Source organism: Natator depressus, chromosome 19 (assembly GCF_965152275.1).
Source record: "Natator depressus isolate rNatDep1 chromosome 19, rNatDep2.hap1, whole genome shotgun sequence".
NCBI lineage: Eukaryota > Metazoa > Chordata > Testudines > Cheloniidae > Natator > Natator depressus.
Genome location: NC_134252.1, coordinates 5,005,683 through 5,031,156, shown reverse-complemented (window position 1 = coordinate 5,031,156; position 25,474 = coordinate 5,005,683). Strand labels below are relative to the sequence as shown.

Here is a 25,474-nt window from a genome sequence, read left to right as displayed (position 1 = left end):
TCTTTGCAGTGGCTAAATCACTCGAGTGCTGATAGTCCTCCAGTGCCTTCCCAAAATCCCCCCCACCCGCCCCAAAGTGCCCAGAAGGACAGACAAGATCTCTGACAATTCACTCAGAAAGAGTCATAGAGCAGCTCATCTTACCGCGGCATGCAAAGAACCACAGGATATGCCACCAGGAGCCCTAGCAACACACATGGGGAAGTGCAGCACCAGTGAGGACCCACTAACTTGAGTACGGGCTTTGCAGCATGGCTGCTCACACCTGGGCTAGCTAACTCAGATGCCAGTCACCTGGGCTAACACTGCAGTGAAGATAAACTTTCACTCACTGGGTGTCTTTGGGAACATCACTTAGCCGCTCTATGACTCAGTTTTCCCATCTTTAAAATGGGAGAATAATATCACAAAGGATTTTGTGAGCCTTATTTACTATTTGTAAAGAGCTTTCAGATCTTCAGATGAAGAGCGTTTATTACATGCAAGCTCTGGAAATGGTGTGGTCTTGCTGATATTACAGGCCATTTTTTATAGGCCCTCAACTGGGTCTCTAATTTTGCACAGACATTCCGCTGTGGGCACCACAAACCATAGTCATGGAGTTAGACACTCAGGGCAAAATTTTCAAAAGTCTCTAAGTGACTTAAGTGCTTAGGCACTTAGAGAAATCCCAATGAAAGTCAATAGGAGTTATGCCCCTAAATCACTTGGGCACTGTTGAAGATTTCCCCCAAGTCCTATAGTGTCTCTCTACAAGTAAGCCTGGACATAAAATGATGGACGATATTAAAAACATGTCTCTGAAACCATCCCTAAGCAACTATGCTCTTCCACACAACAGGTAGATACCAATTTCAAAACCAGCTTTTCTGATCTGGGATTCCGCTTTAGCCCATTATAACAGATGGGGGTCATCGCAAGATTTGGATCCAGATCCATGCCCGGATTTCAAACACATTCTCACACACGGAGGAATCTGGGGATATTCAGATCCCAGATTTTGGTCCAGACCCATCTCTAAATTACCGGAGAAAGCTCAGAGTGGTGGAGGAGGAGGGGAAATAGTGATGGGGCAAGTATTTACCGGTACCAAATCGGGCACAAAGGAAGAGCTTTTATTTCAGTAGCTGCACACATGCTTTGCTGAACTGGAGACAGAATGCAATGAACTTTGCAAACCAGAGCATGTAATTGCACGTGCGGCATGCAAAGTAAGGGATCTATTCCCTTAATATAGTTTGGATGCACTACATCTATCCACAGTATCTCTCAGGCACCTATCAGTCTAGCATCTAACAGCTTAGTGCTCTTACCCACAGTGGTATACAGGGCCATGTGCTAGCTGGTTTTTTATCCAGATTACTGCAGAATGACTACATGCAATTAGACAAAATGAAGACATTTTTCATTCTCTTTCCCATGCTCCGCAGAGTTAAAGTCCCCATTTAGTTATGAAAATTCCAGTAAAGATTGCAGATCTGTCAGGCTGTGCATATTTTTCTTCTGCTTCAGAGGGACTTTTTTTAATGAAATATAATTAGCTGCCTTGATTATTCCTGTGCTTTTGTCATTGAGAAACTGCTGATTAAAGCTCAGGGCCTTTTGGTGAACAGTGGGGTCTGTGAACAATCACAATTGCCTAAGAATTATATCGTGCCGTTTTAATTTTGTTTGAAAGAAAAAAGACTCAACCCACTCCCATCAGGCCCTGCCCTGGCTTCGTTGTTTGTAGAGAAAAGCAGGATTAGCTTTGTGGTCTCCTTCTTGTGACAGCTGTGCGATTAGACAGCGGCTCAGGTAGGCAGAGAACAAAGAGTTTGAAGTGCTTCTATTAGGGATAGTTGAACTGGGCCACAAGAGGTAAAACCTCTCCTTCTCTACAGGGAAGCACTGTCTAGTGGTCAACGCACAGGACGAGGAGACAGAACTCCAGGGTTCTTTTCCTGGCTGCGCCCCTGGCTTGCTGCATGACCTTGGCCACCTCACTGCTCCTCTCTGCAACTTTATTTTCTTAACTGTAAAATGGGAAAATGCAATTTAATTGCCTTCTGGAGGTGTGTGTGCTGTGAGGCATAATTAGCCATCTGTTTGTAAAGGGCCTTGATGCTCAGACATAAGGTGGCAGAATAGTTCTGTTCTCAGAAGATATAAAGAACTGTTTTTATTCCATCATTTCATGCAGTTCCAGCCTGAGCAGAAGCTGGATGCAATAAAGAGACATTAGCCATGCCGAATAGGAAGAGACCAGGCCTGGAGGTCTCATTTCACCCATGGCAATGGAGAGCATGACCACCAGGCTATGCAGTCAGACAAGGAGCCGCCATTTTGTCTTCTTTAACCCTCACTCTTTGGATAATGACCACTGCTGCTCAGCCAGTCTATAATAGTGAGCAGGAAGCATTCAACAATACTAAGGTTCTTCTGTATAATGTTGGGATGGTGCCAAATTATTATGAATTACTGTGGCTGACATGCATAAGTGTGGTAAGCATGAGTTTGGTATGGCTTGGTACGTCTGAATTTGCTAGAGGATTCTGGGAGCAGGATTCTCTTAGCATCAGACAGTTGGTGTGGAAATTTACTGAGAATACTGAAATTGCACTTGAATGGTTAATAAAGGCTCTATCTGTGCGTGTGTTTCAACATGAGACTTTGAAACCTGTCAGCCGATTGACCAGCTCACAAAGTAAAGAAAAAGCAAAAACAGGCCATCAGTGAGCTTGGTACAGTTGACTCAGGTCAAAATAACCCCTTCTGGAGAACACCGCACTAGGAGCTCAAGTGAATGATTGATGAGAGGGGAAACGTTCATTGAGCTTTGGTCTGTGCCTGTTTTGCAGTCCCCTTCTAAAAGATTAATTAAAGAAAACCAGTAATGAAATGCCCACAGGGCATATTTCTGGGATATGTGACGCCTGTGAGAACAAAAGGTATAAATGCTAAGCAGAGTACATTAGTTAGTTAGTTCCCCAATTGACATCTAAAGAGGTCTGTGATGCTAAAAGACAGAGGGTCAGGGTAGCCGAGACCCTGCTACGAGAGACTTGTGTAGGACTTTTGAATCAGAAGGCCTTGGGGTAACCAAGACCCTGCATCGGGGGACATTTGACAGACCAAGTACCTGATGGGGAAAAGAAGAAAAGAAAAGAAGTCTCCCTCTGGGACTGGTAGCTATACCTGCTTTGTTTGCCAATCAGGATACTGTGTAGGGCCAACACAGTTACTGAGGGTTTATCCTTGGGGAACTGAGGCTTATTAGGGAGACGTGTATTCTATAACCTTTACTGCTCGTGTAATTCTTTCTCAGATAAACTACTGTGCATTAAGCATATTGAATCCGAATTTTCACTGGTACCGGTAACAGTCCGCCCAGCTGTGGGCCATTAAAGATCCGTTTTAACATATACCGCTCAAGAAACACTTGCAGGGCTGAGCGTAGCAACCTCAGCTGGAGCTGAGGCCAAAAACTGGGCCCGGACCTCATCGCTAGAACCAGTGCCAGACATTGGGGTCGAGATCAGAAGCCGAGCACCCCCTTGCACATCTGCAGTGCGCCGGTGGCTCCATCGGCCTGGGAGTGAGGGGCCCCAGGCAGTGCCTGAATTTGCATCTTGTGCCCTGAACAAGGCAGCAGTGCCGCCACCCGGCAAAGCCAACCCAAGTTCATCACTGCTCAGGAGACATTTGCAAAAGTAAACGTTGCACGTGCTTTTCCAAATTGTTTCTCAGTTCTGCTGGCCTTGATGCCGCTGAAATGCTAGCATTCGTTTTTGGCCTCTTCCCTAACAAGGCTGCACCCGACAGCATTCCTCATGGCCACGTTATGCCTTTCTTGTGATTCTGAACCATTTCCCTGCATTTCATCTCACATGTTGATGTCGCCTCAACCTGCCAATCAGCCTCCCACCTAGCCGTCAGGTGCCTTAGCCATACGCTTGATCTCAGTCTCTGCTCTCGCTTTGAAAAATCATGACTTTCCATGCTCCAGTCACTCTGCTGACGGGGGCTGGCGGCTGATTGCTGAAGTGTCCCCGTGCACCTCTTTCGTTTTCTTCCTTCTTGGCTGTTTTTCTTTTCCCTGGAGAGTCCATGCCTCTAGGGACAGTATGTACCTTAGCCAGGTGTGCAGAAGATTCCCCTTGGCATGCCGATAATACCCCCCGCCCCAATCCACCACCTCCTTCATTGGCAAGTCTCTGTGACAACAGCCAGCGCTGACCTATGAATGTGTTCACAGAGCAAAATGGCAGGACTTTCTCCAGTTTAAAGAGGAGTTTGGTCCAGTGATGGCCGCAGAGGAGCAGGAGTCAGGACTCCTGGGTTGGATACCCAGCACCACCACCAGACTCATCATGTGATCACGGGCAAGTCTTAATCTCTCTGTCCGTTGATTTGCCCGTCTGCAAAATGAGTGTCGTACCTCCACAAATTCCACGTCTGTGAAGGAAGCGGCGATTGGTTCAAAACAGTGACTGAAAAGCATTTGACATCTTGCACAAAGAGTTTGGGTATCTCATTCCAGTTCCAAAGGGACAGCCATCCACATCTCTCTCTCTCACACACACACAGATAACTGTTCACAACCAAAATTGGCCCTCTGCCTAGCCAATGTGGCACTAAGAGCAAAGAATGAATGAGCCAAATGGGGCATGGATATAAACCCGTCCTCTGACACCTAGAGGCAGTCCTTCCCGGCCACAGACTGGACATGCTGGTGGGATACTGTGAAGGAAACTTCTGCAGCAGCTGTCTACATTGCATCTGCTCTGCAGACAGAGGACAGTAGCTTCTAAGGCTGTTGATACGGGGCTCTTCATGACCACTAAATCCCCAGACAACGCTTTGAGAAGTTGCAGAAAAGAAAATAAATCAGCATGAAGTATCATTTAGCAAGAAAAAAATAAAATAAGTCCGAGTGTTACCACGCTGGGCTCCTTGGTTCCACACATACCCCTTGCTGCTCAACTAGAGCCATTGGGGAGGTGCCACTTTTCCAGTGACAATGCCAATACTGCCTTGAAAGAAGCACGGCCTCCATTCCTTTGACACGGCAAGGTCACAAGACACAAAAAAGCCGGGTGCCTTTACAATGCATATACCCCGTATTTCCAAGTGCAATACAATGAATCATTCTTAGGGGCCGTTTGAACCATTCCCCCTCTTTGGGTCTCTCTGAATGCTAAACACGACTGGATGTTCTACACCACGTCCTGCCGTATATTTCTAAGCGTGCTGAAGCTCCGTGGGAATTTCCATCTTCAAAAAGGGAACACAGGAATTGTTGAAAGAATCGCCCTGTGTGTTATTTATAAGCCTGGTATGGGCAAAGCCGCTTTGATCAAGTAATAACTGACTCGCAGTGGATGGTTTGTGGAAGGGTGAAAAATAAACAGCTGTGCCTCATTTGTTTTTGGTTCCATGCCTCTTCACTTCCAGATTCTAGCCAGGAACAAGAATGGGAAGCATTCAAAGAGTGCGAGAAATGTCGTGAAATGTCTAACCGTGACATTCTATCATGCCTCCTGTACCAAAGAGGTCTGGATAAATCTGGATAAGCATCTAGGGTCAGATGTTGTGCTGAGCTTCCAGGAGGTATAGCCCAGGGGGAGGAGGAGGCAAATGCAACTTTAATCTACCTTTGTGTTAAGTTCCTGGCATAATTTAGCCAGCTCTAGGGGCTGCTCTAAGTTATGTCAGCTTCCCCAAGCCTGCCTATACCCTGCAGCGCACAAGCCAGAATTGTTGCGGCAGGAACATGTGCTACAGCCCAGCCTCTCCTGTCTCCAACTCCACCCCTGTGCTTTTCCCTGAGCTAGGGATGCAGCGAGGGGGGCGGAGGAAGAGGAACCTGTGTAGGTCTGTCTATAGTAACCCAACAAAGTGCCCTCCCTCGGAGATTTTTCCTCCACCCCCTTGCAGGATGTTTATATCCCTTATATCCTGCCAGAGCTACATATAGAGGCAGAATCCCTCCACCGAATTTTGGGGCACCCCTCTGCACTAAAACTGAACAGCTTTAGGACTGATTTCAGCAGGGACTTGCTTATCTAAATTTCCCATTCGGAATGCCCCTTTTCCCTCCCCCGTTATCCCGAAGAGCATCGTTGTCCTCCAATAGTTGTGTGTTCACCTGAGACCTACAAATAATGCACGCACTTCATTTTGGATGCCACAAGCCATCATATGTTCTATACAAGCAAGATAAGACAAGCTGGCAGTTTGTTCATTTTAGTTACTAGAATTACTGGGTAATGCTCAATGATTCCAACAGCCCTTCATAGTGTCACTGCAAACGAGTGTCTTCTAGCTTAGGGATTCATTTTAAATGCCGCTTGAAACTTAAATCCACTCATCATGGGCATGTTTTTCCATAGATTAATTTTCTCTCTTCCTGATGGACAATGATATAGCTTTAAGTCCTTTCTTATTCTTCTTGATGCTGCATTTAAGCTATCGTTATAGAAGAGCTAACCAATATAGATAAAGAAAGAATGGATCTCAGCCAGTGCCCAGACTGCAAATCAAACCTCTCCTGAGGTTCAGGAAAATGGAGTTACTTCCCCAAAATCCCAGTTTAGCACTTCCTCGTCCCAGCTGGGATGCAAAGTAAAAAATGCCACTGGGGCACAAAGCAGAAAGATTTGACGGCAGGCTGGCTATTTGGAGGGACTGCGCTCATGTGATCACCAAAGGCTCAGGAGGTTTGGAAAATTCAGATAAGCATCAAAGCATCCAAACTACTGGAGTGCTTACTAAAACCCAGTGCAACCTCGGATCCTTTTGAGGTTCAGCAATGGCTATGAATGAACCAGTGTCTTTCTTCAGTCCTCCAGAGAAGTCATCATAATGCTGAATCTGGGACAAAAGCCCTTTGCAAGTCAACAGCTTGTGATGCCATCTCTACCAGAGTGTGACTTCAGAGCAGGGTCTTGATGAACAAGCAGAGACACAGGGTAAATTTTAGCATTTGGAGGAAAAAGACCTAACAAATAGCAATAAGAATTTTTTTTTGCAATTTTTTTTATGTAAGGGGTTTCTGCTCCACAGCAGTGTGGTTTTCAAGAGCATCCTGGGTGCACCCAGGATGTTGAGCTCTTCTGAAAATCTGGCCCCAATTCTGGGTGCTGAGCACTGGAAAATCCTGCTATGGGTTCTTTGGAAATTTAGGCTCCACATGCATAAGCACAAGCTAAAAATGTAGTCAGTTGAATGGGGAATACAGGGACGCTGGGTCCTGTGTTAATGAGAACAAGTCACTCCTGTCTCATAGCAAAAGTGAGAGTGGGGAATGGGGAGTGTATAGCAAGATGCACATTAACAGGATGATGGTTGCTTTTAAAGCGGTCTCCTCAACCATGCTGATTCTGTCCCCTAGGCCCTGCCTACGCACAAAAGTTGTGCCGTTTTAACTACACTGGTATGGTGAAAGCAGTACCAACCTCAGTGTGGAAGCAGTTACACCCGTATAAAGTGCTTAGACCAGTATAGCTTGTTCCTGTGTAAGAGAAGGGGAGTAAACTATACCGGCACATACGTTACAGACGTCTGCTGCCATAGGTGTATTGGTCAGGGATGTAAAGCAAAACAGAGTGAATAATGGATTTTTCAGTTTGGGGACAGAAATGAAAAATCTGGGGTGGGGAGGGAATGTATTTTGATTTGAACTGAAACAATTTTTATTGAAAATTTTTCAGCAAATCAAAAAATGACAGGAAAAAAATGAGTGCACCAAAACTTTTCCATTTACTAATATATATATATATATATATATATATATATATATAGAGAGAGAGAGAGAGAGAGAGAGAGAGAGAGTTTTTTGTTTCCGTTCGGCTGTTTTTGAGGTGCTTGTCGCACCTTTTGGGGTATTCTTGTAAAAAAATTGGCCAAATTTGAATTAGAAACACCATTTTGAAATGAAAAATCAAAACGAAACGTTTCAAAAAAAAAAGTCAAAACATTTCAAAATGGTCACAAGTAAGCAGTTGTACTTTAAACAAAAAATATTTTTTCTCCCTCAGCCAAAGCTTTTTGTTGAATTCTGCCTGAATTTACAAATAGTTTCAGTGCACGAAAAAATGCATTTTTGGAAGAAAAATCTATTTGCCCAAATTATTTTGCCCAGCTCTAGCGTGAAGAGGTGGGATCCCTGACCAGCATAGCTGTGTCATTGAAGTATTCCTAATACAGACACATTGCGTACTAGCAAAACTGCACTTTTAGCTTGCTTCGCTTGGGGGAGGGGGCGCTGAAATAAACGGTACTGGCAAAAGCGCAGTTTGTTGGGATAAGCGTATAGCTATGCTAGCAAAGCACTCCTAGTATAGATCTGGCCTAAGATAACTTCATACCTATATGCATCCACATTTTGCTCTCTCCCTGCTGTGCCCAGCACAAGTTCTGGCAGAACCAGAACCAAAACCATGATGTTTCTACATGTTTTTTTTTCTTCCCCTACCCACCGTGAAAGTTGCCCTTTCAGAGCCATCGGTCCCTGAATCAATTTAACATGAAGAGCTGGGGTTGTTTGAAATTCACCTGACGCGTTGTAGCTCAAGGCTAGCAATCTGATCCCAGTCCCCGAGAAGATGTTGGATTTCCAAAAGGGGCTGGTGGATGGTTGTGGCGTCTTTCCCTGCACATTACTAGTGGAGGATTACAAAGTCCCCGGTAATTGGACTGATTCGTCTGCGGCTGATATCGCTGAGAGATGTAGCTTGGGGATGACAGTGAAGTCTGTCTATGGACTGTGGGACTGACCATATGCATTGAGATGTTACAAACAAGCCAGCGTCTTTGAACTGTACTTAGCATTCTGCTCTGGCAATAAGCCCAACGAGATACTTGATTTCTCTTTCATATGCTCTCCTTTTTTTTCCCCTTCTTTTTCTTCTTTCTCCAATTCCCCAAAGTTCCATTTTCTGCAGCTTCTCAAACTCTAATTGCTGTCTCCTTCTAATGCATGGGGAAGTTAATGAGCAAAGTTAAAGCCTCATTCTTTTCTCCCAGCAGTTTTGCTTTGTGGGAAGTATGTAGGCGTGATTAACTCTGTAGGCATGTTTAGGGAAAAAAATAACACTGTACAACAGCCCTAATTTAATGAGGCCACCTTTTGTTCACTATATTTTGGCTGCCAAAAAGGGGGAGAATGGAGACAAAACCAAAGACCTTCATTTATACTAAAAGAATTCTAATTAAAGGCTGGAAATTTTTTAATTTGTTCAATTTTAAGAGCCGCTAATTACTATTGTCTTATTAGTTTATAGCTAGTTACTGGAGATGCGTCCATTCATTCAGGATGAGAAATGGACAGGATTTGCCATGTCTGACTATAATACTACTTAGCTTTTCAGCTGTAGACCTCAAAACATTTTCCCTAGAAATGGGTGCACTAAGCAGGGGGACAGGCCGAAGGTAGAGAGGAAAGGGAGGTTCCGAGGTGGCGTCTGGCGAGAGGTCGCTGCAGAGTGAAGAAGGGCCCCCATCCAGGTGCAGACCCCCAAGGACATGGGCCCGGGGAATAGTTTCCCCACAGTGAGCGGTGGAACCCCCAACCCTGGAGGCGGTATCATCACCCCCATTTTACAGGTGGGCACACAGAAAGGGGATGAGATTTGGCCCAGGACATTCGGCAGGTCAGTGGCAGCATTTGTAACCCCATCTAGCACCCTATTCACTAGATCATACCCGCTTCCATGTATAGGTTTGGGCCAGCAACTCTAGCATTCTGTCTCTGATGCATCTGAAAGCGGGCAAGCCTTCCCAATGGTGCACCTCATCTGCATCTGGAGGAGGTGTGTTTGAGGAGTCATTTCTTTTTAGCCCCTACTTCTACCATGTCCTAATTACCCCCTCTGCATAGGCCTGGCTGCCTCTCTCTGTCCCCATCAGCTGCTGGTGAGCAGCGGGGTGCTTTCGGAACAGCAGACTCACTGTAGCTGGGCATGTAAAGCCCACTGGCAGTCTAAGCCCTTTCTTTCCATAGACGCTTGAATCAATACATCCGCCCAGGAATCCGTCACTCACAAAATAACAGCCTGGCTTGGACAGGGGACCCGACGACAAAAATGTCCTAGCAGAGGCAAAAAGAACAGGAGGACTTGTGGCACCTTAGAGACTAACAAATTTATTTGAGCATGGGCTTTCGTGAGCTACAGCTCAAATAAATTGGTTAGTCTCTAAGGTGCCACAAGTCCTCCTGTTCTTTTTGTGAATACAGACTAACACGGCGGCTCCTCTGAAACCTAGCAGAGGCAGCATCTCAGCTTGAAATTTCACAGGAATGAGCGAACGGGACAGGACATGTCCTTTTATTGCCAATTGTTGCATCCCTGGCAACACCCTTCCACTCCTTGCTCCACCTCTCAAACCATCCACGTGCTCTGCAAGAACTGGGCAGCGAGGTTCTCATTCTTCCGGGCTCTGCACTATAGAGAAACATTCCATCATTTCTCTGCCTTTGGCACAGCAGGCTGAGTTTTATATTTTTTCCCCCTGAAACTTCAACGAAAATGCAAGCTGGTTGTGATGGAATACTCTGCAATGACAGGCAGGCTGTGGTGGCAAAAAAGAAATCTCACGTCCCTGTGAATTGTGGGAGCCAAGGAGAGGATCCCAAATGCAAATGCATGGCTGTCACAAGGATCCACTTGACTTGTAGCACTGTCTACACTAGTTTCAGTCATTAGAGAATCATAGAATATCAAGGTTGGAAGGGACCTCAGGAGGTCATCTAGTCCAACCCCCTGCTCAAAGCAGGACCAATCCCCAGCTAAACCAGGTCCATTCCCATCAGAGAGGGGACGAACCTGAAAAGGCTGGTTTGGTGGGGAGGGAGGGTGTTCAGTGCAGAGAACTGGGCAGCAGGAGTATTGTGTACTATTCCCTGTTCTCTCACTGACTCAATGTGAAGCCACTTAGTTTCTCTGTCCCTTCGCTTCCCCATCTGTAAAATGGAGATGATCGTACGGAGGGATTCTAAGGTGACAGAGGTCGCCTCAGTCGCAGGAGGGAGAGGTGAGGCTAAATCACCATTGGCTGCGAGAGCCCCAGCTGGAAAGCGCCGAAGAGATGCAAAGTGCCACGGGCCCAGTTCACTGCTGCCCTGCACCTCATGCAGTCATCAACACCGCTACTAAGGGAGTGCCACGTGGGTATAAAATGCCATCCTGTCAGAATGGGACCCTTTCACATTCGCTCGGCATGGACGTGAAAAAGTGCACAAAGTGTGGGGCAGGGGCGAACTGGGCCCTATATTTTGACAGAGCTCCTAGAGAATTGATATGGCCATGCTTGCGGTTATGCAAGCTGCCGGAGACATATGTGCAGACCACCACGGACACGTATGAGAGTAGTACAATGGTCGTGAGAGGCAATTGCAGCTACCGTGATCCATTCACTGTGAGGGTAGGTCTACAGTACACCCAGGCTCAGCCTGAAGCCTATTCCTATTTGTGATTTAATGGACACCTTGACACAGGGGATTAGGGGAGAGGCTCCATGGAGCATGCTTTTCGCTGAGACATTACATTGAACCGCAAAGAAATACAAACTGGAAAGGGACTTAGAACAATGGAGGGCCGCATGAGAAGAAAATGGTTTACAAATCAGCTGACAAAAGACAGGATACAGATGGTGCTTTGTTGAACGGCGCATGGTGAAACCAGTAAAACAAGATGGTACAGAGCTAACGTCTCTGCAACATTTCAGATACTTTGGTCTCAGTGTTGAGCTATGATGGGACTGCGGATGCAGATGTTAGGAGTCGCATGAAGAGCATTTGGTGCAAATGTAAGGGTTGATGGGAACTCTCTGAGATAACGAGATGCCAAGTAAACTAAAGAGCAAAGTATATAAGACCATGATTAGGGTGGCCACGATGTATGGGTCAGAATGCTGGCCAACAAGGAAGAAAGAAGAACAGCTATGACACAACACTGAAATGAGAACGCTCAGGTGGATGCTGGGTAAGACAAGAACTGATAGGCTGTGCAGTGCCATGGCATGAGTCAGGATGCAAATAGCCCCCATCACGGAAAAGTTGGAGGAGCATCAACTGAGCTGGCTTGGTCATGTGAGCTGATGAGATGGGTGATGGCCAGAGCCAAGACTGGGTAGTCATGGGACAAAGACCATGAGGAAAACCTAGAAAAAGGTGGTTCTAGACACCAGAGGAGGACATGAAGAAAGTCAGCGTCAGCTTAAAAGAGGAAGTTGATAGGAATACTTGGAGATGAAGAACAAGAACCACTGACCCCGACTAATGGGACGCGGCAAAGTCAAAGAAGAAGAAGAAGAATTTTGATGGCAGTTCAGTTACTTCTATGAAGTTTAACCAAACTTTGCCAACCTCTTGGAATTATAAATCTGAGCTGGAAGTCTCAAATGAACAACACTAGATTCACAGAGTTTCTTGTTTCTGATGAGCCTGAAATAACCACTAGAAAAGCCTTCCTGGAATGTTATTGCATTTTTCCTCAGATCCGCATGAGATCCCGATCACCATACCACTCAAATGGCCCCACCACGAGAACAATGCATTAAGCCCACAATGCAACACCTATTGGCCCATGTGGCTCTTTGCTCGGGTTCAATCAGACTGTTTGGCTGTGGGCATGACTAGAAGAGGTCTGACAGAGAAAACCCAGAATACCTGAAGGCTAAAGCAGAACAGACGCTTCACTGGTGGGCACCAGTACAAAACCTCATGATGGATAGATGGTCTGGCTCCAAAGAACTTAAGTGATGAGAGAACAGGAAGATGGTTTGTTCAATGTACTTTCCTGGATGCCTTTTTATTTTGCCTCCCCAAATTGAATCCAATTAAGATACTAGTTAATCTTCTGAGAGTCAAATTCTCATCACATCCTACAGCGAATCACATTTGTATGTATGTCAAAGAGGGTGTGTATGAGAGAGAGAGAAAATCCAGGTCCTTGTGAAGGCGGCCTAAAAAGGAAACTTGGAAAACTTTCTTTAGCTCTGAATGACCTTCTGGACATGTGTTAGTCTAATGTCTCATGCTGCTGTGGGTATGTCTACACTGAAACGACCCCCTCCCCCTGCAAAAAAAACACCAACTACACAGCAACGAGTCTCAGAGTATGTCTACACAAGGATAAAAACCCTGTTGGTGGCCGGGGTCAGCTGACTCGGGCTCACGGGGCTTAGGCTGCAGGGCTTAAAATTGCTGCATGGACATCTGGGCTCAGACTGGACTCCAAGCTCTGGGGCCTTCCACCCTTGCAAGGTCTCTGAGCTCAGGCTCCAGCCTGAGCCTGAATGTCTACCTAGCAATTTTTCAGCCCTGGAGCCTGAGCCCCGTAAGCCTGAGCCAGCTGACCGAGGCCAGCCGGGTTTTTTAATGCCCATGCATGAGATTGGCTGCCGGGTTGTTTTTTGTTTGTTTGTTTGTGTAGATTTTGCAGTGTAGATATACCCTCAGACAGTCCCAACACCACACAGCATTTAGACGTTTCTTTTTATTCAGCAGCAGCTAGCCTTCCCCCAAATAAATCCACGCTGCCTCTAATCACACCCAGTTTCTCAAGCTTGATCCCTTACTAAACCCTGCCAAATGATTTCTCTCATTCCACCCTCAGCCCTGCCCTCACCCTGCACACTCCAACAATGCTAAGAACAACAGTCTGTTGGGGTGTGCTTTAATTTCAAGTCTCCCTGAATAACTGTGCTGGCTTTGCCACTTCCCAGCCTGGCTTGAAAGCAAAGAATAGCTAAAAAGACCAGCTTAAGACTTTAATCAGTTCTTACACCCCTTGCCTTTAGAGCTGAATCCTCCAGAAGGTGTATTTTACCCTTGATTCCCTGGAGAAACAAATAAAATACTTTAAAGGCCGTAAAGCCACTGCTTTAATAAGAAAGGACACCTGGCTTGGCAACCAGTTCCCTTTATAAATACACTTTGGGGCCTAAGTTCTTTCGTCTGATATGTTTGTGCCACTCCGATGGGAGCAGTTCATGCATAATGGAGGGTACAATTCATCCAGGGTTTAAAGCCAGATGCCTTCCTGAATCAAGGCCTTAAAAAGGAATCTGCGAATAGCCCTTTAAAAGGTGAGCTGCCGGGGGAGGGAAATTGGGTTATAATGCTGGTTTCTTGCTTCCTTATGATAGCTAAAAGCTACCCCAAACAGCCACCCCTCCTGCCAAGGAATCTGCTGGTTTTTTACATTACAATTTTGGGTCTGGTCTGCCCTAGAAAACATGAGGGAATGCAACGTCAACAACCCTGGTCGGCGGCGGGCAGGATCGAACCCGGGGCCTCTGGAGCTTAGCGCATGAGCCTCTACCACATGAGCTAAAAGCTAACTGGCTGTTAGCTAAGGCTGTAGAGCAAACATATTAATCTCTCTAAGTGGTCTCGGTTCCACTGGATGGGAGAGTGCACCAGAAGGTGTGTGGGTTACAGGAAGATCAGAGAACTGGTAGATGTACGGCATCAGAGGCCAAGGAGGTGGATCCTCATTAACTGAGACGGAAGGGCTGGGCTAGATGCTTAGTGGCAAGAAATTGGCACATCTCCATTAACCTCAACGGTGCTACACTGATTTACCCCAGCAGCGGAGCTGGCCCTCTGGCTGCACATTGTTTGTGTTAACATCTACTTAACTAAAACTCTCAGAAGAAAATCTCTTCCTGTTACAGACATTCCCCTGCAGCTCTGGGAATGCAAATGCCACCCCACTGTCTTAAGGCTCCATCCTGCAAATGCCAGGTGAGGCCACTTAAGAACTAACTGAAGTGCTTGGACACTGGGCAGGATTCAAACCCTCGGGGCCAGATTTTCAAACGGGCCTAAATAAGGGTCAGATTGTCCCGAGCTCAGCTCCCAGAAACTCCCCTGGAGGGACATCTCAGCAGATTGTCCCAGAAAACTCAGCACCCAACACATGCGGAACGCTTGAAAATCTGCTCCCAATTGTGGGTGCTGAGCCCTTTTTAAAATTCTGAGCTGAGGGGGTGAGAACCAGAGAGTGAAACTGACTAGGAACAGAATGTGAAACTCACCAGTCTAGTTCTGCTTGCCCCATTTCTAGAACGCTAACCTGGCTTGGGTATCTGGGCACTACTAGTTTCACTGGGAAAAATGAATGGTGAAAAGCAAGCCAGACTATTTCCTTCTGCTCTCCCAAAAGACCCACGTGCTGCTCTGGCAGCATGCAGGGGCTGTAAGGTGAGGCTAGACACACGTACCTTAGCCTTGAGAATCCCCCCTGTACAATGGGCCTCCAGAGCAGTAGTACAGCTGCTATAAGGACTCTACGGGTACATCTACTCTGCAGTAAAAAAACCTCCAGCACGGAGTCTCAGAGCCTGGGTTAGCCGACTCAGTTCGTGGGGCTCAGGCTGCGGGGCTAAAACTAGCAGTGTAGAGATTTGGGCTCGGGCTGGAGCCTGGGTTTGGAGACCCTTCCCCCTGGCCAGATTTCAGAGCTGGGGCTCCAGCTCCAGCCCCAGCCCCAGCCTGAACATCAACACTGCAATTTTATAGCCCTATAGCCCATACCCCGCGAGCCTGAGTCAATTAACCTGGGCCAGCCGTGGCTGTGCCGTGGGTCTTCAATTGCAGTATAGACAAACCCTACACGGTCTCTTCTCCCAGCCCCCAGTGCAGGGGGGGGTGGATTGGAGGTGTGGCCAAAACCTACATCAGTTCTGTGCTTCCCAGGCCACACAGGGAGCAAAGGGTAAGTTAAAGCACCCCTGAGGATGCCCTAACTTATACTGGACAGTGGACAGGTGCCTGCATGGCAGAGTACGAAGAGTGCAAAGGTGGCTCAAAACCACCCGAAACCCATCTCCTGCATTCCTGCTGTGAGCACAGGGAGGGAGTCACTTAGCATCAGGCCCTACATTTCCAGTTTAGGGAGAGGAGACCTTTTTTGAGCTTTGATCTTCACGAAGTGCGGGTGCCGAGTCTCACAAAGCATTCCCTCCACTTCCTAGAGGCTGACTATGCTGCCATCTCAACCTTCTAAGTCCCTGCTGGTGCATGGAAGGCAAGCCTGGCTCTCCTGCACTTGGCAGAAAAGAGCACAAACCAGACGCTCACACAGCCAGCCCCAGCTGTGGGGAATATCACATCACAGAGAACAGATGTCAAACAACAAAGAGAATCCTTGAGGCATACCCAGCCGCCTGCAATGTAAGGACATTTCCCTCTTTGCCTTATCCATGTCCCACTGACATAACCGCGTCTTCTCCTTGAACTGCAGCCACACAGCCTGTGCACCAGGCACGGTCTGTGGGAGGCCCATGCAATTCAACATGGACAAATAACTCAACTGGCAACATTTCAGCAAAGGAAAGCCTGGCAAGCAAACGTCCAAATTGTTCAGCGCTGGGTAACATACGATGTTTGGAGGAAAAACAACAACACTGCGTTAATTTAAGCTGAGTAAATGAGCAAAGACAAGGGGCAAAGGGAGCAGCATCAAGCCCAGCTCACTGGCAGCTTTTTTGTGAATGTTTCGAAGGGCAGGGCTGGGGAAATAAGATCTTGGGGGCAGGGGCTATTTTTCAGTTTGGTGTGTGTTCAGCATCAAGCGCAATGAGGCTGGGCCTTCTTGGGTCTACTGCCACACAAATAATACTAATAAAAAATGACCTCAGAAGAGAACCCGAAGCTTAGTCCATGCAAAGGGGGTTGTTTCTGTTTGCAAAATACAGGCTCTGTTGAAACGGACTGGGTTCAGACCAGTCCACACAACTGTTTGCCCCGTTCTTCTCCAATCAGGGACCTGAAATGCCCCCATGCTCCCATGTCAAATACGAGGGTCTGTGTAATGGTGATGAGAAACTGGAAGCACTGTCAGTGAAATCCTGGCCCCATAGAAGTCAGTAGGAGTTTTGCCACTGATTTCAATGGGGCTAGGATTTCACCCTGGGAATCTAACATGGAGCTTTACATTTAAATCTCAGAGTGCTGGGGAAACTGAAGCACAGAGAAGTTAAATGACTTATCCGAGGACAGGAGCATCAGTGGCAGAGCCAGCTGTTCCTAGAGTATTATATAAGACAATGCTCATCGAAACCCATTCCCCCCCATACTCCACTGGGTTGAGCTGGGCTGAAGAACGGCACAGTACGGTACATGCTACGGCCGGCGGGTTACCTGTATAATCGATCACGAAGCCTGCATTGCTCACGGAAGCGTCGCTTCGGAAAGCCAGGAAGAGATTGTTGCTGCTGCTCTCTATCCGGTTGGGCAGCTGGGAGCCGTAGAAGCTCCCGATCAGGGGGCTGAGTGAGCTGGGGCCGTCGTAGATGTGGAGGAAATCGTACCCGGGCTCCAAATTAAAGCTGGGAAAGAAACAAAACAAGCACAGCTTGAACTATTACGTGTATTGTGGGAGTGCTGGGAGGCCTAACAGAACATCGGGCCCCAATGTGCTAGGTGCTGTACAGACACACAGTAAGGAAACAGCCTCGCCACCAAAAATTCCAATTTAAGTGGGCAAGACAGACAGGTGGAGGAAATGGAGGATTGTTATCCCCATTTTACAGATTAGGAACTGAGGTCCCGAGAGACTAACCGACATGCCTGATGTCTCCCAGAGAGCCCATAGCAGTGGTAGGAATTGAATCTAGCTCTCCAGAGCCTCTGTCCAGCCTTAACCACAAGACTGCTCTGGTGGTGGGTGGGGAAAAAAAAATCCTGCACAAACCAACATCTACTAATGCCACCATTCTCTGCTCTTCCATGCAGAGAGTCTCTCAAGATGCCCATTACCACGGTTACCGAAAAGTGCAAATTAAAGGTGAGGAGCACAAGAGGACGGCTCTTTCCCTTGATGTACTGGGGAAGGTTTAAAGGTGGAGAGGGCATAAGCATTAGACAAAGATTCCAGCAACACAAGCAGCTGTTGCTTGGAAGGACAAGACCTTGCTCCTGAGTCTGCCACCCAGGCCTGGGAAGATGACCCTTTGAAGCCCCTTTCACCTCAGGGTTACTGTAGGCAGAGCAGAGGGCTGAGCACCGCAATGCTTTAACTCCAGTCTTGCTCCAGATCCAGCCTAAGCTTTGTGCCAGGTGTAGCCTGAGTCTGATTCTGTCTTCCACTAGATGCTGTCCAGGAATTACCGTGGTCAATCTCCTCAGGCGATACAGGGCAGTATGGCTCAACAGGCCCCTCTCCTTAGGTGGCATCTACACAGTGGAGATTGGTTGAGATACCCTGGCTGATTGTCCCCTGATTTGGGCTCTTGGGAGACAGGGTCAGGGCATTTCCAGTGGAGCCTGAGTGTCTCCTGTGACTCTGACCAAGCTCCTGTTTCCTGGCCTTTGGGGCCGGCTGCTCGACCTCCTCTGCTGACACAGGCGTGGGTGTGAGCAGGAAGAGGGAGCTCTCGCTGAGTTCTCCATGCACTGGAGGGCAGAGGAGTCCATAAGCTTCTGTGCAGATTTTACATATGGGTCACAGGCAGTGTGGCCCAAAGGATTAACTTGTTGATCCAGCCACACTTTGGATCCAGTCCTTTGAAAACACCCGCTAATGAATTAACAGGAGCTGGAAGGGCCAGGGGGCTCACAGGGGGCATGGCAGACACTCGCTCTGCAATAGCTCCAGGGTTTACGCTCTTTAAATACATGCACAAATAAAGCAGGACTGCGGTCGGAATACACATAGCCTCTTCCCAACAGGGCGGATTGAGGCTAAATATGAGAGTAAATCAGCCAAAACTATAGGAACCAGACACCATCCTCGGTGAGACTGGAGAGAGAAGGGGCTGGCAGATATAAGTGGTTTTCTTTGCTTTGGAGAGCCCTTTTATTGGACACGGGTTAGGGGCACAGTTGCCAACTTTCACGCAGTAAATAAGCACCCCGACTTTCACAATAAGCCAAAAATCAAGCTAATCCCATTTCAAAACAAGGCCAAAACAAGCCAATCCCTAAGAACCCCAATACTCTATGTGACTAGATCCCCCCGGTGTGCAGTCTGGGACTGTGGTGGTGGGCCTGCTGTGCACCCCTGACTCTCTCCCTCCCCGTGTCCCTGCTTGCCCCTTGCCCCTGCTTGCCTCCCCTTGCCGCTGCTTGCCGGGAGCCCATAAAAAAACAGAAGCAACAAGCTGCAACAAGCAACACACTACAAGCCAAACAAGCAACAAGCCAAAAACTAGCCAACAAGCAACTGACAAGCCAATTAAGCCAAAAACAAGCCCAATTTCTGCGTTTTTTTCGCAGGTTTGGCATGTCTGGTTAGGGGCTCTCTAGGAAACTGATCCATGGAGCCCTAGGACAGCCCCTTTAGAGAGCAGTTGATGCAAATGACAAGCCCATTACCTCAGGCCTTGCCCCACCTCTGAGCTCCTCCCCTCTCCCCACAGGTCCCGGCAGAAGTGAAAGGGAACAGCTGAGCTGCTCATGGGTACGTACATATTAAATACCAGGGCAATGACATAATCGGGAGAGACCGTTAACTTCCAGTCGCACTCCTTCCCCGGGGGATAGGGCTCCGGGTACTGCGGTGACAAGATGACCCCGGCCGGCCCCGTCAGGATCCCTCCACAGGGAGCTGAAACAAGAAAGTGTGGGGGGGGGGGAACAGTGATACATGGTCTGCCACATGGGGAAAACAACAGACAGTGGTGGGAATTAGACTTCTGGGTTGAGCTGTGGACTAGGTGCACCTGGAAGTCATGGGGAGGGTAGATTTAGAAATGGATGGATGGAGACTTGGGTAGAGAGATGAAGAGATGGATGGAAATATGGATGGGTAGACGGCAACAGACAGCCATATGGAGAGAGAAAGATGGAACGACAGACAGCTAGACTGCCAGAGAGATAAGATACTATTTGTGATATAGTAGCCCTGAGGGGCCCTAACCGAGACTGGGGCCCTGTTATACTGGGCACTGGACATACACATAGCAAGAGAGAGTCCAAGCCGATTACAATTTTCATAAGAGATACAAATGGATCGTCAGAGAGAAAAGATGCCTTGAGCCTTCCTGTTCCATGTATCTAGGCAGCTCCCAGTCAAAATCAAGGCTCCTGCTCAAGAAGTGAAAACACGTGATGTCAGGGACTAACAATTAGTTTGCATTGCCAGGGAGGCTAAGCATTAGGTTGAAAAAATTTCCAATTCAGCGTGTTTTATGACAGAAAATTGGGTTTTCACGAAAACAACATTTTTCTCAGAAAGTGTCGGCTTTCCAGGGGAGATTTTTGATATTTTTGTCAAAAAGCTGAACACCCCAAAACACACATTTATATAGATACGAGACGCCGCTGCAGCATCTCAAGGGAGCTGTAGTTTAGTTGCTACCTACTCCCGTTCTCCTCTACGAGCTGGACTTCATCTCCCAAGACGCTCCGCCTCCTCTGCCCAAAAGGGGAGACCATGATGCGTCATGAGAGATGTCGTCCAACCAGGGAGCCCAGTTTAGAGAGAAGAATGGAAGCATGAGACACCTGACCCATGGTTCCCCGGAAGCACCGCAAAGGTATTTCAGAATCAAAGGATTTGATTTTTCACCAAAACCTGGAAATGTTCCACTGGGGGGAAAAAAACTCCAAACACTTTTCAACCAGCTCGAATTAGGCAACATAGTGTAAGGCTATTGTAGAATCGTTTACAGCATCTTACCACCCAAAATTCCAAAAGCCCTTTGTCACTGAAAGAGAACCTTGCTGCTGCTCTTCCCCCCCCCCAGCTTATTGGGAGATTTTCTAAAAAAGGATCAACAGGGCTCTTTCCAAAAGCAACCCACCATTAGGGCTCTTTCTTGACCTTCACTGAAGAGAATTCCCTGTGAGAATTCCCTTAGCCCAGATCATCTAACCTCAGTTCCGCTCCCTGGAAAGAAGAGCTAAGATCTCAGCTTTCAGTGTGAATGAGAACTCAATGGGGACTAGCTAGATACCTAGATACACAACACTGTGATTTTAGTTACAGCTCCACGACAACTAGAAGGTCTGTCAGCATCAGAGAGAAATGATGCCATGTGAGATTATTAACAGAGTCTTTCAAAAATCAAGACGTCCTGCAGCAAACAAATTCTGGGCATGTTATAAAAGTTTCCCAGCTGGCTTTAAATCTGTTTTAAGAAATGGAGTTAATTAATTTAAGTTGCTTGGGGTAACATTGCATAAACATGAATAAAGGTTACAGGATGACTAATATCTGGCTAACATTTAATTAGCCAGCTAATTTAACATTTATTGCTTTTATGTGCGTAGCATGACAATTGTTATATGTCCTGGCCGTATTGAAAAAAACATGAGCTTCTTTTATGACTTTATGAACCCACGGACAATGTCAGATAGTTTTCTCTTGTGATTCAGAATAAGTTACCTCCTTGCACAAAAGTCACCCAACCAAGGTCCTTCCCCAACCAAAAATAATTGGCTTGCCCAGACAATCCCCTGCCTCCTAGCTAAGATCTCACTCTCCTTCCTCTCTGTGCTCAGGGATCATGAGCACGCTGGGCTCTGAATGCCAGACTGCATGCCAGACCCCTTTGGCAAAACCGATTGCACAGTGTAGCTAGGTGATAGGTTTCGCCACTTTTACCTCCTCACCCACATGGCAGGACAGACCCCTTATGATGTCCTCATGTTCTGATACGGATTCTAACCCCTTCCTTGCCACTGGCTGTGTGAAACCTATGCACCCTGTTGTACTTATCCACCAAACCAGTTGGGATTTCTACCCCTTTCAATATGCAAAATGTTCCAACACACCCTAGCAAGGGGAATCTAGACCCCTCGCTGTACAATTAGAGAAATGTTGCATGGATCATACCTATGCAGGAGGGAGGGTCGGGTTGCCAGAAAAACCTGTTCTCAATCTGCACGCAGCTGATTTTGGCCTCCCCTTGCAGGGTGTATCCTGGATCGCACTGGAAGACGATGGAGTCACCTGCTTCTTTGCTGTCTGCGCTCCGGCTCCCATTCTGGGGAATCCCTGGGTCGTTGCAGGAGGTGGCAGTGGAAACTGGGAGTATCAAAAAACAAACAAGTCTATAAATACAGGTTTGCATACCTCCCCATGCCTCGCTTACCCTTCTATATGTGGCACATTCTATATTATGCCTAAGAAAATGAAGCTTTGGTTGAATTTTTTCCATTAAAATTTTTTTTGGGGGTGTGGGGGAAATTCTTCAAGAGCAGTGTTGACAACTTTCATGCTTTTCTCAAACTATCTGGTATTCTTCTTAAAGCCCCAGCTCCTGGAGTCATATGATCACATGACATTCTTGGTTTTCTTTGATTAAAAAAGCATAGGAAGCTTCTAGACCTTGTGGATGCAGAGAAAAGCTGGAAAATGCAATGTGCGTGTGATCTAAAGGCTCACAAACCAGAAGAGAAAGACGGCCCCCAAATGCATCTTTAAAAAAATATTTCATGATTTTAGAAGGGCCTGATTTGTGAAGGCAATATGGCAGTGCCATCAATCGAGATTTTTCCTTCCAAAACATTTTTCAACAAACAATGGTGTTTTGTTCTGAAGTTAAAAAAAAAAATCTTCACTGGAAATTTTTCTTTTGTTTGATTTTTTTTAAATCCAAAAAATGGAAAATTCCAATCTCTCCCCCTCCCCAGTCTCTTCCTCCCTTTTCAATTTTGTCCCTGGAAAAAGGTTAAGGTGGCGGGGGAGGTGGCCAGAGGAGTAGGAACAATTTTCGTGGAGAATTTTGATAAAACAAACTTTTTAAAAAATTTCTGCAAAAAATAATGACAATTTTCCAAGCAGCTCTACTATTTAGGAAATTATTTCCCAGTCTTTCAGGAAATTATACAGCTAATTAACATTTTTCAAATTTCACAATTTTGGAATTTTGAATTTTTTGGGGAAAAATTGGGATTTATTTCTACCATGTCCCTCTCCCATCATTTTTGGCTAGATCTAGTGTACACAGTTTATACTGTGACTTTAAACCCTCCTTGCTTTATCCTTGTGGCAATCTGTTCATCTCTCAAGCACTGACATCTGTGAACTCTTAACCTACATCGCTGCAAATATTGGACAGAAAATTATCCAGACTTTTATAATAAGGCAGTCTTGTTATTTGACCTAATGATACGCCTGCGGCAGGGAACTCTGCTAGCTGCAAATGTTAATTTTCTTGCTGCATTCAGTGTAAGTGCAGATTCCATAAAACAGAGCGGGAGATGAACATCTGTTCTGCTAGGATCCAACATGGTACCCACTGCCATATTTTCCTTGTTCTCCATGCACACTAATACATTTATCCCAACACTATCTGTAAGTGGGAAGAAAGTAGCGCTGCCCTGGTTTTACAGATGGGGAAACGGAGGCACAGAATGACTAAATGACTTCCTGAAGGTCACAGAAGAAATCAGTGGCAAAGCCACAAAATAAACCTCCACCTCCCAAGTCCCAGACCAGTGTCTGAACCCCAAGATCATCCTTCATCCTGTGTTGTTGACTCAACTGCAGTAACTGGGTGATGGGAGGGGAGAAGAACCAAGATGCATAATGCAGATGATGAGTGATGACTGTACTATCCTCTTTAAATACACTGTGCCAAGCAATGAGTTTTCTCCCTCTTTCTTTTCTCTGTTTCCCCTTAAAGTTCTTTCTCTCTCACACACACACACTCACACTCTTTTATTTTGCAGTGAGCATCTGTTCCTCCAGCTGGGAAAGGCTCCGGGGAACGGTAAGTTCAAGTGTGCAACACAGAGTGCAAGTCTGATGTATAATCATGCATTGCACATACATGTTTACTTAATACACCCAGGCATCCACTAATCTTACACGGCATTTTTATACAACCTTGCGTCAAACATATGCTGTAAAATAAGCTGATATGCTCGCAGCTTTCACTGTCACTGCGCGGAAGAGGAATTTAGCCTCGAGCCCTGGGAAGCATCAAGCCTGAACTTTTAGAACTGGACGTGCTCACCTAGCATGCTTGCAGCTGTCCTTACGAGGCAACAGAAAAAAAATACAATGGGCCAGGTCCTCAGTCCTTGTAAATCAACATAGCTCCATTGACGTCCTTGCTGATTTACATCAGCTGAGGATCTGCACCGTCATGTCCCCATGGCAATAAAACTATTTAGCCTCATGCATTTTAGTGTTGGAGTTGGGGACGGGGGAGGGGAGGTTATATAAATATATATTTAAATTATACCAGATCCCAGCCTGTATGTTTGAGCTCAGGTCTCTGGCTACATGATCACGCCCTATGAACAAAGGCTGTTAGAAGAAGTAGTAAATAAGGTTGCAGCGCTACATCAGACAGCTGCCTGGAGCTTATTTTCTGCTAATTGCACAGAGCCAGGTTATAGCAAGCTCCAGCATAAGGAGCTGGAGGGAGTCTGTATCTCACTTTGTTACCCTGGTGCAGAAGCTGGCCAAAATACTGCTGGGGAGCGTAGTCCCTGCTCTCTTCCAGCACCCCACAGCAGTTAGGGTGAGCCAGGAAAATCGGCCTGCTCCACTCCAGCCCATGCAGCAAGCCAGGCATAGAACAGAAGATGCAGCATCGTCTCCAAGGGCCCTGGGCCACCTCTCTGCCCTGTGCTTCCCAGGAGGAGTTCTGACTCAGGTAGGATTCGCCTGCAGGGCTCCCCCTGCAATGCACGCCCCTATCCAGCCCACACTCGGGCACCAAGAGCAGAATCGTACCCTCAGCTAGCAAAACAACTTGGAAGCAGAGACAAGAGCTGCTGCCTAGCTACCGAGGAAGCCACCACTCAGCTATCCAGGACCACTGCTGCCTGGCTACTGCAGTAAAACTGATACATCCCTGCCTTGCTGCTACAGCTACAGACTATGGCCCTCACTCTTTGACAGGTCTGTGCAGGCTTAATGTTACTACCCTGAGTAGCCCTTTTGAAATCAACGTGCATCAGGGTTTGCAGGCTCAGGGCCTGTTCAGCGAACACAGGGTCAGGCCATGTCCGTTATATACAGTGACGCTGTACAAAACAACAACTCTGGGCTATAAACAGACTAAGGCCAAGATTTTCAAGGCTGACTACTGATTTGGGTTGCTTCAATTTTGGGGGGGGGGCCCAACCTAGGTCATCATAAAGGGGCCTGATTCTCAGAAACTGCTGAGCACCCACACTCAGAAAATCAGGACCCTCTAAGGTGTCTCAGATTGGACACCAAAAAAATGGAGGAAGCGAAAATCATTAGTCATTTTCAAAACTTGGCCTGGCTTCCCATCTGCAGATTTGGTGCAGCACGTAAGGTGCGCACGAGACACCATGTTTATGGCTTGATTTTCAGACATGCGGTAAGCATGAGGCTCCCATTGTTTGGGGGCATAGTGCCTCTCAAAATCAGTCCATTAATATTTTCTGGGCAAAGCAAAATCCCCTTTGGGCTTGTCTAGCCTAGGGAAATTTGCACTGGTTTAATTACATCACAGTGCAAATCCCCTCAGTGCAGACACACTAAACTGGTGCAAAATGGGTTTGCACTGGTGTGACATACCTTGCACCAGTTATGTTTTCAAAATACAA

At 46.9% G+C, this 25,474-nt stretch overlaps 1 protein-coding gene across 1 annotated transcript in view; it reads right to left on the bottom strand.

Moving 5' to 3' along the window:
• The window catches only part of CSMD2 (CUB and Sushi multiple domains 2), a 536,547-nt gene that overhangs the window by 124,469 nt on the left and 386,604 nt on the right, over positions 1-25,474 (bottom strand). The window contains exons 27-29 of the mRNA XM_074934462.1: positions 21,774-21,965; positions 19,403-19,541; positions 17,135-17,322 (exon numbers count right to left, since the gene is read on the bottom strand). Coding sequence (XP_074790563.1) covers positions 17,135-17,322; positions 19,403-19,541; positions 21,774-21,965 — 519 coding nt within the window. The remainder of the gene's footprint in view (positions 1-17,134; positions 17,323-19,402; positions 19,542-21,773; positions 21,966-25,474) is intronic.